General features: G+C 40.0%; 1 protein-coding gene across 1 annotated transcript in view; it reads right to left on the bottom strand.

The window, feature by feature from the left end:
- The window catches only part of scube2 (signal peptide, CUB domain, EGF-like 2), an 88,595-nt gene that overhangs the window by 14,326 nt on the left and 54,346 nt on the right, over positions 1–19,923 (bottom strand). Inside the window, 1 exon segment of the mRNA XM_052029543.1 lies at positions 10,240–10,410. Within this exon segment, the coding sequence (XP_051885503.1) occupies positions 10,240–10,410 (171 nt within the window).

Genomic DNA, 19,923 nt, shown 5'->3' with positions numbered 1-19,923 from the left:
ATCCCCCGACTAATGAAGGGCAATATAAATCAATGAAGAGAAATGTGCAATAATTTGTATACTTGGAAATAGCCATACACATATATGATTTTGTTTTATACCCAAATTTAGGCATTGTTAAAATGAATGATATAGAAATTGCTTTTACACCAATAAAAATTCCATTTCCTTTGCAGGAACTATTAAGCAAATCTGCTAACAAATGGCTCAAATGCCATATTTGATGCTTACACCTAAGTGATTTCCTCAACTTTGCAGTTAGTTTGCAGATGCTTTGCAAATGCTTTGCAGTTAGAGGACAGCAGTAACTATGACCTCTTCCTTAAAGAAGAATTAAAGAAGCAATAATATTGAATACTCTGTTACATCCAAGTCCTCTTGCCCAAAGAAAGCACACAAGTGCCTTTACTTCCTCAGAAGGCTAAGGAAATTTGGTATGTCCCCGTTGACCCTCATCAATTTTTAGAGATGCACCACAGAAAGCATACTATCCCGACGCATCACAGCCCCACCTCAATGGCCTCCGTCCACACTTCATGCTGCCTCGAAAAAGCAGCCACATAATCAAAATCCCCTCGCACCCCAGATATTCTCTCTTCTCCCCCACCTTCCATCAGGCAGAAGGCACAAAAGTTTGAAAAAACACACCACCAGGCTCAAGGATGGCTTCTATCCCGTTGTTAAAAGACTCTTGAACAGACCTCTTGTACGTTATAGATGAACTCTTGACTTCACAATCTGCTTCGCCATGGCTCTCGCACCTTATTGTCTACCTGCACTGCACTTTCTCTGTAACTGTAACACTGTATTCTGCATTCTGTTATTGCTTTTCCCTTGCACTACCTCGATATACTTATGTTTTGAATTGAGCTGTATGGATGGCTTGCAAAACTAAGTTTTTCACTGTATCTCGGTAATATGACAATAATAAACCAATTCTAATTCTAACATTCATGTTTCATCATTGTTGCTGAGCCAAAATCCTGGATATTGTCGCCAAAAAGCACTGCAAGACCTTGTTAATGTCAACCACATAGAACTACTGGCATGCTTTATATACAAGTTTTTCCTGTATTTATAGGAAAGATCATTCAATTCAAATACAAGAAAGAACTTGGACTTACATAAGCACTTTGTATAACATTGGAAGCCAAAGATTAGCCCATGATAAAACTTAATAATGTGCATAGAGTAAGTTTCCACAAACAGCAATGGGATGAATGGCCAGCCAGTCCCTTTTGCCCATTTATTGAGTTGAGAATGAAGTGGATCCCTGTTTTCATATTTGCCACTTTGGTCTGTGGCATTGTTTGAAGGCAATTTTTGTATTTATATTGCCAGTGTGTCATAAATATTAGTGGGCAAGGTGAAATACTGTTCAACCCTGGCAAACGTAGTGTTGACAACCTGTTTCGTGCTGCTAAGTACTGCCAGCAGTGAGAGATTTCCTCAGCAGCACATACAAAGCAATCTTTGGAAGAGCAGGCAAAGTTCCAGCAGGCAAAGTTTTTTTTCTCAGGAGGCTGCAATGAACTGCAATAATTATCTTGGAGAGTGCAGCCTCCTGAAATATTGTTTTTGAAGCTTCCGAGTATGCCTGTGCTCCCTGGCACTGAGTACATTTTCCTATGAGCAGCCTCACTTGCTGTCTTCTAGAAGGTCCAGTTGTGATTATTCTACCAACCATTCTTTCATATAAATCTAACTGACAATATTGGCACCAGCAATAAATAGACAGAGCCTACCAAGATCATTATATGCAAACAATAAGCAGTAGGGAAATTAGCAACTGGAATAGCACAATTGGACAAAGACGCTCGGATCCAATACTCACAGCTGAGGAACCTGATAAAATGGAGAGGTGATCCTTTCTAGCCAGTTTTGAAAGAAGGAATTTGGTCATAAATGAATGTCCTGCAGTGTCAGGTTGAGCTTGTAGCCAAGGTAAGCAGTACCAAGAAAGTTACAAACAGTCTCCCCACAAGTTATGGCATTGCAGAGGTAATTGGTTCTAGGAGTTGATGCTATGCAGATTGACCTCACAAAAGGGACAATGATGAGAATTAAACTCCACCCGCGACAGCATACTGGCACTGCCTTACTCCTCCTCTCCCCTAGCATACTCAACAATTTCCTTCCTTCAGTAATTCCTCCACCTCACTGCTCAAGGGTACACCACAACACCTCTCATTCATATTATCAACACAAATATATCGTCTTTTTCCCCTTGAATGGTATCCAGCCATAAATATCATTCTCTTCTCACTTAGTAACCTATGCCTCATCATCCATTTTGGGTTTCACCTTGACTACTTGACTCCAGACCTCATCGCAGCCTTGGTCTCAGAACAGACCAAAGAGCCGAATTGCAGAGGCAGAGACAATTATCTGCCTTTAAGGAAGCATTGAACTAATCTGAATAAAGGCTCTGCTGTAAAAACAAATTTTCTTCTTCTTTATAACATCTGATCTAAAGGTAGAGCTACAATCATAACTTTACATTGAATTAGAACAGTGAAGAAGTATACTACTGTGGTCCTTCATAATTTGTAGCTAAGACATCGACTGAGTGATTGAGGAATTATTTTTCCTGTGAGAAGAAGAGTTCTATTTACATAGCTTCTTTATGATCTTTACAGAAAAGGTGAAGATATAATCACCCTTGTAATGTGGAAAAATTGGCAGCCAATTTACATAGAGCAGGACCCTGCAAAGAGCAATGTGGAGACCACTAGATTGTAGGGTACATCTTTCTCCCTGAGGCCTGCACTAATGCTGGGTTTTACTCACATCTCTTCACAGAAGACTCTGATGATCTAAATTGGCAGCGGCATCCTTTCTCCGCTGCCCATGGTGGCAGCTGCCCTTTGCTGCTCCAGTGGCTCTTCATGGAGTCCCACATGGCAGCATGGAATTTTGTAGGTTCTCCAGCTGTTGAGCTGGGAAATCAGCACTGGAGTCCATGCCAGAGTAAACCAACTGCAGGCATTATGGTCCTCATTCTCCTTGGAGAAAAGGGGAGGAGATTTGATTTTATTTGTTTGTTATTATTGATCATTTTAATTGTGCTTTTTAGCTTTATAAAATAAAGAACAGATTTTAAAAGTATTTTTCTACAGGTCAAAGACATTTAACAAACCTTCAATGGCCACAACCACACTGACAGCCTGTGATTCGGGGATTGTGGGGAGTGTGTCTCACGGATACCAAATGCTTCTGTGAAGTGATTGGCTGCCTGTTCTGCGCTCGCAGTGGAAGGCTGCTCCAGAGAACACACTGCAGCGTGGCACAGGAGGCAGGCAGCTCCAATGTCTTTCTGTGATGCTGTTCAGAAATATTAGCCAGGGCACTTTGGAGAATTCATGTCATGGAATATCTTAGGCTGAGCAGATGGAACCTTGGTTTAAAATCTCATCTGAAGTAGGGCACATCTGATAGTGCAGCCCTCCTCCTCAGTAAAGGATTGAAGTATCTATCGGGACTTTTGTGACCAAGCCTCTGGAGTGAGACCAACCCACAACCTTCTGATTCAGAGGCAACTCTGCTTTGAGGCATGAAACTCAAAAAACTGCAAATGCTGGAAATCTGAAACAAAAATAGAAAATGTTGGAAAAACTCAGCAGGGCAGGCATCAATCAGCAAAAGAAAAATCGAGTTAAATGTTTCAAGTCTCTCCCTATATTCTGCCAGTCCTACTAAATGTTTCCAACATTTTCTGTTCTTGTGCTCTGAGACTGCTCTGCCTGTGTCAGCTCTTCAACCATGACAGGCACATCGTATGGACAAACTGGAACCATCTCTCTTTCCCTCTCTTACAGGAGGTAGACACACGAACCACAGACAACACCAAAAGGCTGGTAGTGGCCACCATCATGACCAAGAGCTAAGTGGCCTGGAACGGAGGCTCCTGGTAATTGTGGAGTCAGCTACCAGAGACCACAGCCAGTAGCAGTGCAGACATCATTGTTTCTCCCTCACCCCACAACATCTTCTGATTTACAAGATGTAGATGGTCTCAGCATCTTCCCTTCACCATGATCACACCGTTACACCTTTCTCCTTTCAGATGCCCAAGAACTACTTACCCGGGCTGATGCTCTGCATGAAACTGAAGGCTGTGACACTCTGTCACTCCATCTGATGTGCAAATCCACCAGCTCAGATCCTGGCATCCCATGGAATGCAGACGGTAGCTTAGAGGTGGGATTAGCACTGACTGAGTGAGCACCTGACAATGTTTGGGATCTTTGAGGCAGCCCAGCTTGATCCTTGTACCTGCCTTTGCGCAAAACCTGTGGGGAAGTGGTGACCATCTCCACATCAATCCACAAATATAACCATCCTTCCAATGCAGTACAGCAGGGAACTAATCAATATACAAGAGCTACAATGAAACCTTCAATTTCAGCCCTGTAATCTCAGACTGTTGTCATCCTGACTCGAGAATCTAATGCTCAGATGTGCTTTGAGAGTATCACTGGTCTCCAGCTCTCTCACTGCAAAGATTACGGAGGCACTACTCCAGATAAAGTGTAATACCATGAACTACAGATCATCTTTCATCTCTCATGATGACACTATTCATGATTGCCCCACTGCCATTTGACAGTGTTGCATGTCAGATAGTTAGGCCAGATTCCTGCCACTCATGGAGAGGTGTTGCAGTCTCAACCTGGGCTTTAACTGTGTCAAAGCAATCATCCTTGTTTCAATTTGCCAGAGTAGTAAGCAAAGCTGTTAAAGACGTAAACACCACGGAAAAATCAAAAATAAAAACATAAAATGCTGTAGACACTCAGCAGGTCAGACAGCATCAGTGGAAAGAGAAACACAAATGGAATATTCAATATAAAATTAATTGAATCACTCTACTTCTTATTCAAGAAATGACATTTTCTTTGTGAGAGATCCATACATATACTTGCACAAAACGAGGACTTACTTAGGACAAAAAAAATCTCAGCAAGTAGTAAAGAAACTCTACAGGATTTAACAATCTCGTTGTAATATGGCAACTGAGTGCAGTAGCTGTGTATGGCCACCCTTTATATATTATGTAAAAAGTAAAAGCAAGGTCTACAACTTTTAGAGGAAGCAATACTTTTCAAGGTGACTCAAAAAAATACCTCTCTCAATTATCAACACCATGTCAGCCAAGCATTTACCTTTCAGAAAAGTTCCCTGGGAGCATCTCCTCTCCTAAAATAAACCCAAAATTCAGAACTGGATAATCCTGAATCCCCATGAGCAATGAGAAGGAAGCTTAGTCAACAATTGAGCAAGTAAGTTCTTTCCACATTTAAAAAGATGAAAAGGAAATTTGACATTCCGAAGTCCCAATATATCCCATACACACAACAGTGTTTGTGGCCCAAGTAGATTAAACCCAACAGATTAGATTTCAAGGCTGAGATTCAGATTACAAAAGGATAGGAAAAAGCACCTTTCCTGAGTTTTTGTCCTCTTCATTAATAAAGAACACCCAAAGTAAAAAGTTTTTCAAGTAACTTAGGAAAAGGAGATGAATTATTACCACAGAAAAGTCAGGAAATATTGTACATGGTTAAAATGCAAACCTAACACAAAATAGTCCATGGACTTTTGTTAGTACTAAAACAGTATTGATTACCCTATAGTAATTCTATTAATAAGCCACATTGATTCAGATGATGAGTATGGTACACTGCACAAGTTGCCCAGAACATGTGATCCAATCTGGAAATAATAAAGCAGAGTCTAATACCACTAGACTGCAAGTGAATCAGCTGGAATTTGGTTCAGTTTCACAATCAGAATGAGAAAACATAAACAGAAATTAAGGGTTTATGGATATTATCATAAGAGACACACTTTCATCCAACATGGGTTTCCAACCAACAGCAGAAGTCAAATGATATGATCACTGTACATGGAAAATAAAAAACATAATAAAAATATTAACACAGTAAAATCTTCCTTTTTCTTTTTCTACTCCTCCTTTGAAGGTGGTGACTGGTGTTGGAAGTTATATTTTCATGTATAGGGAATGGCCCTGGCACCTCAGACAAGGAGATGGACCAGGAAAAAAGGGCAGGTATAGTAGTGTAGCGGTTAGCGTAACGTTATTACAACGCCAGCGACCCGGGTTCAATTCCGGCCACTGTCTGTAAAGAGTTTGTACATTCTCTCTGTGTCTGCGTGGGTTTCCTCTGGGTGCTCCAGTTTCCTCCCACATTCCAAAGACGTACGGGTTAGGAAGTTGTGGGCAGGCTATGTTGGCGCCAGAAGCGCGGCGACACTTGCAGGCTGCCCCCAGAACACTCTACTCAAAACATGCATTTCACTGTGTGTTTCGATGTACATGTGACTAATAAGGATATCTTATATTCTTTATGTGTGACACCTTGCCCAGACTTTAGTAGCCAATTCAGTTACTAGTGAATGGGAGATGGGAAAACGGATAAGGATAATCCTTATCATCAGAATCTGTCACCACACAAGCACAATCTGGAAGTGGTCACATAAAGCCATCTGAGAGCTGATGCCAGTTAATCTTAGTCCTCTCACATCCAGGGATGCAGAGGGCAATGACAGTACTGCACGAGCGACTGAAAATGGGAGATAAATTGCCTTGGATTGTAACTGTGATCTTCATGATTTCTTTTGTTCAGCACAGCACCACAGAACACATTTCAAAACCAACCCATAAAAAATAATTTGTATCATTATGTTTCTGTTCTGTCTATCACAATGTCTGTGGACTACACACGACAAACCTGTCAACTCACTTTTGGTAATAAAACAGCTAGGTTGTGCATGCTATTCAAAACAACAAGTCAGGATGTAAATGAGTTTACATCCATGAGTTTACATCCTTGACAAACGTGTAGATCACAAGCATGATTCAAACTAATTCCATAGTGTTGACTGTGCTGACAGTATCACAATGACATTATATTACTTTGAGTGTTTCAGCTCATTTGATTATTCATGATAATCGGTGCACCTGTGAGCTTCTGGAGAGATGGACCCATCAAAGAATCTAGAAATTCACAACAGCAGCCCTAAATCAAAAAGGCATGCACATTTAAAGTATGTCTCCTGGGAAACAGTAAATTTTTCCATCCATTAGCAAGTTTCAAAAGAAAATTTCAGTTTATTGTCTACATCAGCCACTTCTGGCGGGAGGCGTGGTGGAGAAGAAGGCGGCAGAGGCAAGCATAAATGAAGCAGAAGGAAATACAAGAGAAGATGTAACTAAACAATAACATTGATCAGGAAGTGGAAGAGACTTCTAGAATAATGGCTTAACTTTAGCTTAAGTGCACTGTCCCTGTTTTACAATTCCTGAATAGTGAGCTCAATACCATGTATATTATCTGCAGAACTCAATGCATAAGAACAACGGTTGGTCTAAATTTTTATTCCATTACACATTGCATACAATAGCAACAGTGGCAATCATTGCCCATCCTTAACTGAGGAGGCAGTGGTGAATTGTTTTCTTGTTTCCACAGTGTTGTTGGATAAGGACCTCCAGTGACTCAGTGATGATGATTGATCTATCAAGCTAGAATGGTGCATGACAGGGAAACTGATGGACGTGTTGTTCCCATGCATATACTGCCCTTGTCCTATGCAGTAGAGGTTGCAGGTTTGGCAGGTGCTTCTGAGGACCCCTGGTGATTTGCTGCACTGCAGTTTGTAGTTATTACCCAGTGGAAGGAGCAAATGTTTAGGGGGTTGGATGGGTGCAAATCAAGAAGGCTGCTTTGTCCTGGATGGTGCTGAGACTTTTGAGTGTTGTTGCCACTGCAGTCATCCAGGCAAGTGCAGCATACTCCTTTATGCTCCTAGCTTCTGTTCTGTTGCTGATGAAAAATATCTGGGGAGTCACGAGGTGAGTCACTCAGTGCAGGATACCCAGCCTCTGATCTGTTCTTGCCCCCATCGTGTCTGTGTGAATGTTTCAGTTCAGTTTCTTGTAACTAGTAACTCACAAGAGGTTGATTGTGCAGGACTTAGTGTAATTCCATTTAATGTCAAGTACAACACATTAAATCTTCTGTTCTTTTGAAAAATGTCATGGGCTCTCACTGCATGGCACATTTGTTACTTGCCACACATCAGCCCACAGCTATATTTTGTCCAGGTCTTTCTGCAAGTAGTCTTTATTATCTGGGGAATAGCTAACAAAGTTAAACATTGCACAATCACCAGTAAACATCCCCATTTCTAGCCTTACAGGAAAGGCCATTGATGAAGTAAATGGCGGTAGAGTCCATGACACTACTCTGTGGGATTCCTGCAGTAATATCCAGGGTTGTCGTGACCACACTACAACAATCGCAATATCCTCCTGAGTAGCTTACCAGCTACTGGGAAATTTTCTATCAATTACCAGTGATTTCAATTTTACCAATTTCTTGATGTCAAGGGCTGTCAACTCACCTCTCACTGAAACTGTTCTTTTGTCCATATTTGGACCAAGGATGTGATGAGGGTCTGGAGTTGTGTGGTTCTTGTGGAGTCAAACTGGGCATTGGTGAAAAGGTTTTGATAAATAGGTACTACTTGGCAGCACTGTTGATAATGCCTTCCATCACTTTAGTGAGGAATGTAATTATAGTGATGGGGCAGGTAATTAGCTGGATTGGATTTGTCCTACTTTTTGACAATAGGGTACATCTGGGCATTTTTCTACTTCATCGATAGGTTCCAGTGTGGCAGCTGGTGCACAGCTAGTTCAGGGCAAGGTTCTCAGCACGGCAGCTGGGATTCCATTGACATTTCTCCAAACAGCAGTACAGCTTTTGCTTGCTATCAAGTAGAGTGCATTGAATCATTCGAAGACTGCCTTCTACAATGAAAGGGTGAGGCCATTAGGAGAAGGCTGAAATGGATCATTTACTCAACACTTCCAGCTTGCGTTAGTCGCAAACTCTTCAGTTTTGTCTTTGGACTGTGTGTTGCCATTATTGAGGATGGGATGTTCATGAAAATGTTATCTTCCTACTTAATTGCCCACCTCTATTTTCGGCTGGATGTGGCAGGATTACAGAAGTTTAAACAGATCTGTTGGTTGTGGTAATTGCTCAATTCTTTCTATAGAATGCTGCCTTTGCTGTTTTCTAAGTATGGAGCCAAGTTTGATGAATTTTTTTAGGTATCCCTACAGTGACTGATGGATGCTCAATTATGAGCTGTCAGATTGGTTTTCATTGTAATCCATGGAGTACTGTGACAGTCCATACAACACAAAGAAGGGTGTCCTCAACATGAGCATGAATCATTGTCTCTAGTGGATCTGTACGATGGTTAATCCTATCAATATTATCACTGACAGATACATTTGTGTCAGGTGCATTGGTTAGTGCATGATAATTGCATATCTCAGTCATGGGTGCAGGCATATAAATACACACACACATATATACTGTATATCCAGCATGTTTACAACAAATTGTAAAAATATGAAATTTCATTTATGTGAGTTATTGGCACCAACATTCAACAGGTATGAAGGAGAGAGCAGAATTGGAGCTGATGCCTTGAACAATTTGAATTCAAGACATCATTGTCAGGTTGTTGCACTTGGATAGTCCTAAGGGAACTGTTTTCTCAATATACAGCAGGCCCCTCTAGATAACCTTTTTTACTCCAACAGAGTAAAAAAACTGAGGTGTTTCAGAGCAACTACTGCATTCAAGATGTCCACATTCGTGTATGCATGTATGGAAACCCTGAAGTTGCTCGCACTTATTTAGGGATATGCCTGCATATATCCACCATAACTATCTTGGTTAGATACAATGAGCAAGTGGCCTCCTACTGCATTGCAGTTAATTTAGTATTTTTAAAGTCTTGGTTGAGGAGTTAACATTTTCCAGAAGAAGTCCCTTATTCTTCAAGTAATGCCACGGAAGCTGCAGCATTAACTGAATAGGAAGGTAGGTTATAGGTTCAAAGGTTCAATGAAAAATGACACTTCCTCCAATGTAGCACTTCCTTGGCACTGCAATAAACTGCCTAGATTGTGTACTTACTTCATGGAGCAAGGTTTGAACCCACAACATCCCAAATGACAAAGCTTATGCTTTCTTCCTAAAAAGGAATATTTGAAAGAATGGCTGTCATTATCTAGTGAAAGTTACACATGACAGGATCTCACTTCATCTTTCAGGTCTGCTGTAGCTTGTAATATTTTAATTGTACCACCATATTTCATAACCATACAAGTTACTTGTCACATTGCCTCACCTCCACATTCTGAAACATTACGTGCACCAGTTGATCTTTGGTCTCCTTGGCTTTCAGGGTTTGGGCAGGGCTCACACGAAAGCTGTCCTTCTTCATCTTGATATGTACCAGCAGGACATAATATACATCTCTCCTGTTCGCCATCATAGTATGTGCCAGCGCTACAACTGACTAGCAACAGAGAGTAGAAGGAACAGTCACTATATTGATGAAATAGAACACAACAGAATAATGTGTACACCTCATCCTGACTTGCTGAAAATCATAAAAATTGCCTTTATGGAGCGATGTAAGAAATGCTGGAAGATAACTTCAGCAGACTATGAGACACCAATAAAAGTAATTGCAAACAGATTTAAATCTGCTTTGCGTAGAATGTCAAACACACTTCTGAACTTGCATGCTGATTTTGAATGTGCTTTTATCTCAATTTAATATTAATGCACGTTATCACTGGCTGAATACTGTGCTACAGTGATACACTTCCACAGTTTAATTCAATTTGTATTAGTTGTGCTTGAATATTAACATCTGGATAATAACAGCAAAAATGTTATCTTATATAACCAACCAATTTATTATCACAGCCATACTGTCATGTGAACTGGATGGCTTCATGTTGCTCAATGCTATTTAGTTTCCATGTTTATAGATTTATTTTCAACTAGCCAGAATTAGTTATCTTTTTATCATTCCATACAATGAAAACACTTGAACTGGATTTGATTTTATTCCCCTTGTAGCTTGGTAATTCCACAAAACACTCTGAACATGATATCACCAATGTAATTGCACATGACTGCTATTCTACATACTTAATAAGCACCATTGAGCAGGCATAGTACATTTATATATGTGTACTAAGCTGTGCTATCAAGCGTCAGGATGTGAACTCACACCCACAAATAAAGATGCACAAGTTCCTGTCATCCCTGACAAACTGTCAAGCAGGAATGTCAAGCAGGACATGCTCGACACTTTTTCCACATGGCTGGAGGAAAAAAAACTGGATGACAAACACTGAATCACTCCCATCCAAATTCATGCTTGCTGATTCAAATCACATTGATGGAAACCAAGGAGGCAGTTATCTCTGTGGGAAAGCAGTTGCAGGTTGAACTAAGTATATCTGCAGCTTTGGTTTCTTTCTTTCAAATGGGATGCCCACTTTTCCACATTGTCTGTCTGCAATGCCCTGGGATATGCAATACATCCCATTGTAACATTTTGTGTTCCAGGTACTAGGACTTCCAGATCCCTTTGAACGGAAACATTTTGTAGTCCCACTCTATTTTGCTCTTCCTCCTCGTGGTTCTCACATTTTCCCACGTTATACTCCATCTGCCAACTTCTTGCCCACTCATTTAACCCATCTGTATCCTTTTGTAAGGCCTTTGTGTCTTCTTCAAAACTTGCTAACCCACGTATTTATATGTCATTAACAAATTTGCCTGAAGTATCCAACTCATTAATATGGATTATAATTGTTGAGAACTCAGCACTGATCCCTTTGGCACCACATTAATTGATGATTACCAATCTGAAAATAACCCCATTTATCCCCACACTGTTTTCTGTTAGTTCGCCAATCCCCTATCCATGCTACTATATTATGTCCAAACTTGTGTGTTCTTATCTTGTGCAGTAACAAAGTCAAAGTCGAGTTTATTGTCATATGCACAAGTACATGTATGCACAGGTGCAATGAAAAACTTATTTGCAGCAGCATCACACACACCATCATATAAGCAGCATTCACAAGAAAAACATAAATTAAATATAAATTATACAAACTTGAAGAAAAGAAACACAATTAGAACAAAAAATAAACAAAGTCCACTTTAGTGCAAATTGATCAGAGAGGTCACAGTGTTGCTAAACTGTAGTGATTAGTGATTAGGGTTTTGCAGTTTGGTTCAAAAACGGAATGGTTGAAGTAGCTGTTCTTGAACCTGGTGGTGTGGGACTTCAGGCTTCTGTAGATGCAAGAAGGCAGCTGCAAGAAGATGGCACAGCCCGGATGGTGGGGATCTTTGATGATGAACATTGCCTTCTTGAGGCAGCACCTTCTGTAGATACTACTGATGGTGGGGAGGGATGGGCCCGTGATATATTGGGCAGAGTCCACCTTTTACGTTGCACCTCATCAAATGTGTTCTGCAGTTAATAAGGTAAAACACTCCACAGACATCACTTAATAGCATTATTTAAAATGTTTTAACAAGAATAAAAAGTGTTTTTATATTAACTTGACTTCCATCACTGACCCCACCACTTACCTTCTATCACCAAAACAAATATGTCTATTGACTTCTGCAAATTAAAATAAACATTAATTTTTGGCAATTTTATGTCTTGTCTGCAACTCAGCTGCAATTTTTTGAAGTTCTTCCTGCCATTTAGGTAAGTCTTAGTAAGAGCTTCTATAATGTATTAAAATATGGTAAGGACATAGAAATCAATGCATGAAAATGAATATATAGCTCTTAAATTTTTCAGATTTCCTTGCAACGTAGGAGGCCATTCAGCCTATCGAATATATGTCAGACCTCAGTACAATCCCATTCCCCCACTTATTCCCCCCTAATCTATTCACTCTCACATGCCCATCAATTTCACATCCACCTATATTAGGGATAATTTACAATAACCAATTAACCTAGCAACCAGCACATCTTCAGGGTGTGGGAGGAAACCAGAGCACCCTCACACAGTCACAGGGAGAATGTACAAGCTCCACACGGAGAATACCAGAGATCAAGATTAAACCCAAGCTGATGGAGCTGTGAGGCAGCTGCTGAGCCACTGTGTCACCTACTTTCTACATAGAGATATACTGTTCATTCAGTTTGTCCACAAACAAGGCTGACTGGAAGTTATTGTTGTAAAAGGATTACCTCTACTTTTATTTGGGATATTTAAAGAGCAAAAGTTAAACTTTATGCTTCTACATGTTATACTTTTGTACCATTTTTAATGACTTTTCTCCCTGATTTTTAGCAATGGTGAAAAATTTGATATTAGAATGTCAAGGGGTATTTCTTCGTGTGTTATTTGGAATGGTAAAAAAAAATAAAATGTGAGATGTGAATGTGGTTCATTTAAATTAAAGACAGAACTGGAGGTGTTTTTATACACAGAGGTTTACATTTCCTCTGCAAACCAACACCTTCCACAAACCCTCACTACAGTGCTTGAATGCTTTTAAATGCTGGCATCAATGAAATACAAATCCCCGTGCTTTATAGTTGAGAAATAATGTGCATTGACTCTCTGACTACTGTGTTGCAGGTTCTGTTCCTCAGAGCCAATTCCGCAGATGTTGAACTAAGGAAACATGAGACCTTGAAATGTTGTTGATCTGTATGAGTGAATTGAGAGTCCCATAGCCAGATCAAAACTAGTGGATGTAATGTCCATGCCACTACCCTGTTTATATTTACAGCAGGGAAAGCTTCCACAGAGATTTTGATGCTGACAGCATGACCACTTCTTTGCTTACTTCATAACCTTGCCTTATTGATGCCCCTGTTAATGGACTTCCTTTTTTATTATTCATGTTAAAAATTTTACCCGCTGTTCTAATTCCTCAAACAGCGGTTTTTACTGAGGCATAAAAGAGAATCCACTATGCAGCATGCTTAAAGATTACAAAAAAGATCAAGGAAGAGCATTTTTCACAGTTTCAGCCAGCCATCTGATGATTTAGATAAAGGCTCCAGCGTAACACTGATTAGGAGATGAACCAATCTGAAGAGGCCAGACCCTCATATTTTACTTTTACTTCCCGAGTAGGAATCACAACCAAAGCAACACAACCAAGGCAAAATCACAACCAGCTGATGCAGAGTAATGCACTCAGTGTCAAAGTCACGCCATCTGAGAAGTCCATACACTGAGGGCATGTTGTGTATCCACTTGCACAACACATCGATCACAACCAGTGTGAATGTCAGTCATTTAGGACTTCAGCATGCTTCATATGAAAAACATAACTTTGTTTTCCAACCATTTACAAGTCTAAATTTACAGAGCATAGGAATAATCAAAGAACAAAAACTTCAAATACTTAAACTGAAGGCTGACATGGTCTCTATTTTATCCAACATAAAAATACAAACAGATTGCTCAAAATAATAAATTATTTATGAATAGAAATAAATGAATCTATTACAGTTACTTTTTTCAAAATTAAGTATTTAAAACATGACTATTTCTTTACAATGAACTACAATGATTTCAAAGAATAAGCCATTGTACCATCTGATGTAAAATGTATGGGCACATATGTATTTTTTTGGAACTGAACCAACATAAAAAGGCCTCTATAATCTATTAGTTACAGTAATTCATAGATAAACAAACATGGATGAAAAACAAGCACACTCAAAGGCGATTTCTTGAACATTCATAACATCTTGAGTAAAATCTAGGACTAGTTGCTAAACTAGTTGCAAGTGATGTGCTAAAGCTACATGTGATTCATCTTATTGAAAATACACCCTAAGCGGTTTTAAATTTAGTTCCTGCTGGAGTGGCATGTGATCTCTGATTAAAAAAAGTTATTCACAGCAAAACATACCAGTCAAATTAGGTACCCTAATGGAAATAGATATTTTAAAACTGATATGTTGCAATTCTTTGTAAAATTACTGGAGTTGATGCTTATGAACATTCAACTTGTAATAATTACAAATCTCTAGATTTTTATATTAAAACTTAAATTAACTAACAGTGGCCCCATACTAACCTTAACTGAATTTGGAAGCCTGATCTTGCTTGTCCAGATAGCCCAGGAGCCGGGCAGCAAAGGTGGAGAGGCAAATTGGATCCAGAATTGATTCTGCAGCAGGAAGCAAAGGGTCATGGGGGGTGGGCATTTCTGCGACTGTAAGTCTATTACCAGGAGTACCACAGGGCTCAGCACTTAGTCCCTTGATTTTGTAGTACACATTAATGATTTAGACTTAAAAAGTAGGGGCCATGAGGTATCGATGGTCGGGACAGTTTCGCAGCAATGTGAAATTGGAATTCAATTCAGAGAAGTGGGAAGCAATGCATTTGGTGAGGTGTGTCACGGCAAAGGAATAGACAAAGGATGGGAGAATGCAGGAGAGATATGGAGAAATAGAGGGATCTCAGAATGCATGCATACAGATAATTAAAGGTAGTAGGACAGATCAATAAAATGGTTAAAAAAGCCAACAGAATGTTTTCATTTATTAGCTGAAGTGAGTTAGGCCACAGTCTAAATGCCACATACAGTTCTGGGCACCATATTACAGGAAAGACATGGTGGCTCTGGAGAGATTACAGAGGGGATTTACAAGGATATAACGAGAACTGGAATGTCTTAGCTGAATAATCTCTGACAACAGGTCACTGACGTGAAGTATTAATTTTGCTTCTCTCTCCACAGCAGCTGCCTAACCAATTGAGTTTTTCCCAGCATTTTCTATTTTTATTTCAGAATTTGATCATGTGTAGTTTTATTTACCTTTCAATTACTGTAAAATTATAGGGAAAGATTTGAGAGGCTGGATTGTTTTCTTTGGAATGGAGGAAGCTGAGAAAAATTTAATTGAGATATATAAAATTACAAGGGTCTTAGTTAGAAGCTTGGTGGGAGTGACCAAAACAAGGGATATAGATTTAAAGTAATTTGTAGAAGTATTAGAAGGAAAAACCCTTTCACCCAGAAGGTTATAGTGGTCTGGAACTCACTGCTTGCTAGGTTAGTGAAAGTCAAAAGTCTCTTCACATTTAAATAATAATTGGATATTCCCTTGAAAGACCACAATCTTCAGGGTTATGGGCCAGGTGCTGGATTATGGAGTTAGGCCGGCTGGCTCCTTTTCAACCAGACAATGTGCTGAATGCCTTCCTTGTGTGTCCTGAACTTTCCATACTTCACTCAGGCCACAAACGATGCAATGCTGCGATGTGCAGAACAGAGCAAGCCCTGTCCACAAAACTCACCTGGAAACCTTTGAAAGACAGCAAAGCCCTTTACCAACTTTTGCCAACTGCCAACATTTTCAGTGTTTTGGGATATAACTGATATACAGGAACATTTAAAGCTATTATAAATGAAGTAAATGATCTCTTAAAAATTAAAATTATTTGAAAAGTTTCTAAAAATAATATGTAATATAACAAAAACATTTAAAATATGAAGCAAAATAAAACTAATTTTAAGAAGTCACTTAAAATCCCTTTCATCCCTGCAGCCCTACAATCCCCATTCAAATGAATAGACTGTGGGGAGAGCACAAGACCGTGTAGAACTGCTGGTGAAACCCAGCAAAACCCAAGCTGGTAGCTCAACTCATCAACATGTTATTGTTTTGCAACTTATTCCAAAATAGATTAGTGTAAATGTAAAACTTAGATGCAATAATTTGTTCTTTCACAAGCCCAGCAAGTGTGAGCCGTTACTTAGTTGAAAGCTGATCTGAATCATTATGCCCCCGTTTCTGCCCAGTTGCTGTCCCCTACGTTTTGTTTGTGTCCTTGGCAGCCATTAAAAGAAGGTGGCTGCCTCGCTAATGTATGGAACTCAGGGTTCAGATCATTCTTGACTTGAAAAATGCCCAGAGAAAAAAAAAACTCACCGAGTAGCACTTAGTTTTGGAGAGCAAATTCAGGCACTTTAAATTCAGGCACTTAGCTCTTTGAGATCATTGCATGATTGTGGGTTTTGAATTTCCATAAAATTTTTAAACATGCAAAGTAGTGCTTGTTTCTACTTTTTAAAGTTATCCAGTTATGCTCGCACAGTTTATCATGCATGAGTCCTTGTTTTGGATGGAGGAGCAGTGATAGCATCAGTTAGGAGGATCAGCTGGAAAGCTTGTGGGTGAAGATGAGTTGCTGCTAATGGAAGAACTTACCTGGTTCACGGGGTGCTTCTGGCTATCTCCAAGGATCAGAGATCCTTCTATCAGGCTCTCCGTGATCTCTGGAGCTTCATGTAACCAGCTATTTGGTCCAGTGACATTGCAACTTATTTTGCTTCAGAGGACTTCCCTACCTCTGGCACTTCCCAGGGTCCAAATGTGCTCGGAGATTCTCACACTTACTACCAAGTGAGAACAGAATGCTGTTTAAACCAGTTATGAAGTTATCAACAAGAGATGAATGTTAGGAATAAGTATTAGAGGTGATGAGTCATGTGATGGAAAGGCAAAGCTGATGTAACATCAGATGTGAATAGGATTGGCACCAAGTGCTTATGTGAGAGATGGGGTAACAGAGAACTGTTTTCACTTTCTGCTCCTTCACATATTTTTTGCTTCTAAGTCCTAAGAATTGACCATATATAAGTAGATGTAGTTCTTTGGCATATTCTTAATACTGAGAAATAGATTAACATCCTTATTGGTATTGGTTATTGGTTTATTATTGTCACTTGTACTGAGGTACAGTGAAAAGCTTGTCTTACAAACCGATCATACAGGTGAATTCATTACACAGTGCAGTTACACTGAGTTAGTACAAAATGCATTGATGTAGTACAGGTAAAAACAATAACAGTACAGAGTAAAGTGTCACAGCTACAGAGAAAGTGCAGTGCAATGAGATGCAAGGTCACAACAAAGTGGATTGTGAGGTCATAGTCCATCTCATTGTATAAAGGAACCGTTCAATAGTCATATCACAGTGGGGTAGAAGCTGTCCTTAAGTCTGGTGGTACGTGCCCTCAGGCTCTTGTATCTTTTTTCTTGAATACAAGTGGCGCTTCTAATCCAGGAACTGCTTATATTTTTGGTGAAGGCACGGCCTTCAATTAACCACCACAGTCTTTGGTCAAATGAGGAACAGGGCATTTGAAGATCTAGATCTCAGACCTGGCACAAAACTCATGGTCCACTGGGCAGCAGTTGATCTTTGCTTTCCCGTACGCTTCTGAGACCTGGACTACTTACAGCAGACAACTCAAGGCACTGGAAAAATACCACCAAAGTTGTCTCCACAAAATCCTGAAAATTCATCGGAGGGATAAGGGAACCAACTTCAGGGCCTCTCCCAGACCAATATCCCCGCCACCAAGATCCTACTTACTCTAGTTGGCTACACTGGTCAGGCCACATCATCCACATGCCTGACACCAGTATCCTGAAACAGACATTCTACTCTGAGCTCTGTCACAAGAGGAGATTACCAGGCAGATAGAGAAGAAGATTCAAGGTTATGCTCAGAGCATCTTCGAAGAAGTCCAACATCCCCACTGACTCCCGGGAACCCCTGACCCCTCAAAATGGAGAAAGAGCATTTGTGATGGTATTGAGAACCTCAAGGACATACATTGGGAGCACACAGAAGCCCTGCACAAGCAGCAGGAGTTCACACCTCAAAAAATACCATCCCCGCAGCACCCCCCTCCCATCAGACACTCCCTGTTCTTTGTATATAAGAGAATGCAATTCCCACTTTGGGCTCATCAGCCACCTCAGAACCCAAACTGGAGTGGAAGCAAGTCATCCTCAATCCTGAAGGGCTGCCTAAGAAGAAGGACACTGTGCAAAGACTATGTATACAATTAATGAACTTGAGCAGTTTGGTAAAAGATCCAAATGAGTTTCACTAAAGCAAAATAATTATTTCATACACAAGGTAAATCTGATTAAAATAATAAATATTTCTAAAACAATAAACATCAAAGCAACCCTAATTCTGAGATTAAATCCCATTCAAAGGTATCTGTCTTTGAGCTCCTCCTGTTCCAACAGCATTGAATGGGAGCTGAGGGAGAGCACATCATCCAACGGAACATGTTCTTGCCTTCCAGGCTCAACACCGAAGTGAAAAGGTCAGATAATTAGCATTTCCACCCTTCAGTTTTTTTTCTTCTAGTAATTTCAGATTTAATTTAATAAATCCTTTTGACACCTTCCCAGACAGACTTGTATTATTCACTCGCCTTTACCACTCTCCATTCCATCACATCTGACATTGTTTCTTCTGCCTCCACCCTTTCTTAAACCATCACTTTTGTTCTCTCTGCCTCTGTTCCTTTCTCTGCAACTTAAAACATTTATCTCTCATGTTCCCAGTTCTGATCAGACCTGAACATTAACTTGGTTTCTGTCTCCAAGGATGCTGCCTGAGCTCTGGACTATTTTCAGCATTTTCTGTTTTATTTCATGGTTCTTGCCTCTGCAGTATTTTGCTATCAGATAACTCTGAGCATTGCTTGATTCAGCAATGGTGAGAATAGTTCAATATTTCAAAAAGACATTTCTCTTACCTTATGTATCTTAAGTATAAGACTTTTGCTTCTATGTTAATCAGGTCATGAATTATAACGTTTTCAATAATTGCATTGACGCAGTCATGAAGAAGGCATGCCAGCGGCTCTTTGTTAAGAGTTTGAGGAGATTTGGTATGTCACCAGAGACTCTCACAAATTTCTACAGATGTACGGTGGAGAGCATTCTGAGTGGTTGTATCATAGCCTGGTGTGGAGGCTCCAATGCTCAGGATCACAAGAGGCTGCAGAGGGTTATAGACTCAGCCAGCTCCATCATGGGCACAACCCTCCCTACCATTGAGGATATCTTCAAGAGGTGGTGCCTCAAGAGGGCAGAATCCATCATTAAGGATCCTCACCATCCGTGTCATTTTTCTGTTTTTTTTGTTACACCATTTTTTTGTTACACCGTCACATGCCCTCTTTTCATT

This window comes from Pristis pectinata, chromosome 14 (genome assembly GCF_009764475.1).
Source record: "Pristis pectinata isolate sPriPec2 chromosome 14, sPriPec2.1.pri, whole genome shotgun sequence".
Taxonomy (NCBI): domain Eukaryota; kingdom Metazoa; phylum Chordata; class Chondrichthyes; order Rhinopristiformes; family Pristidae; genus Pristis; species Pristis pectinata.
The sequence above is the reverse complement of the archived record's forward strand: the minus strand, read 5'-3'. Positions and strand labels throughout refer to the sequence as shown.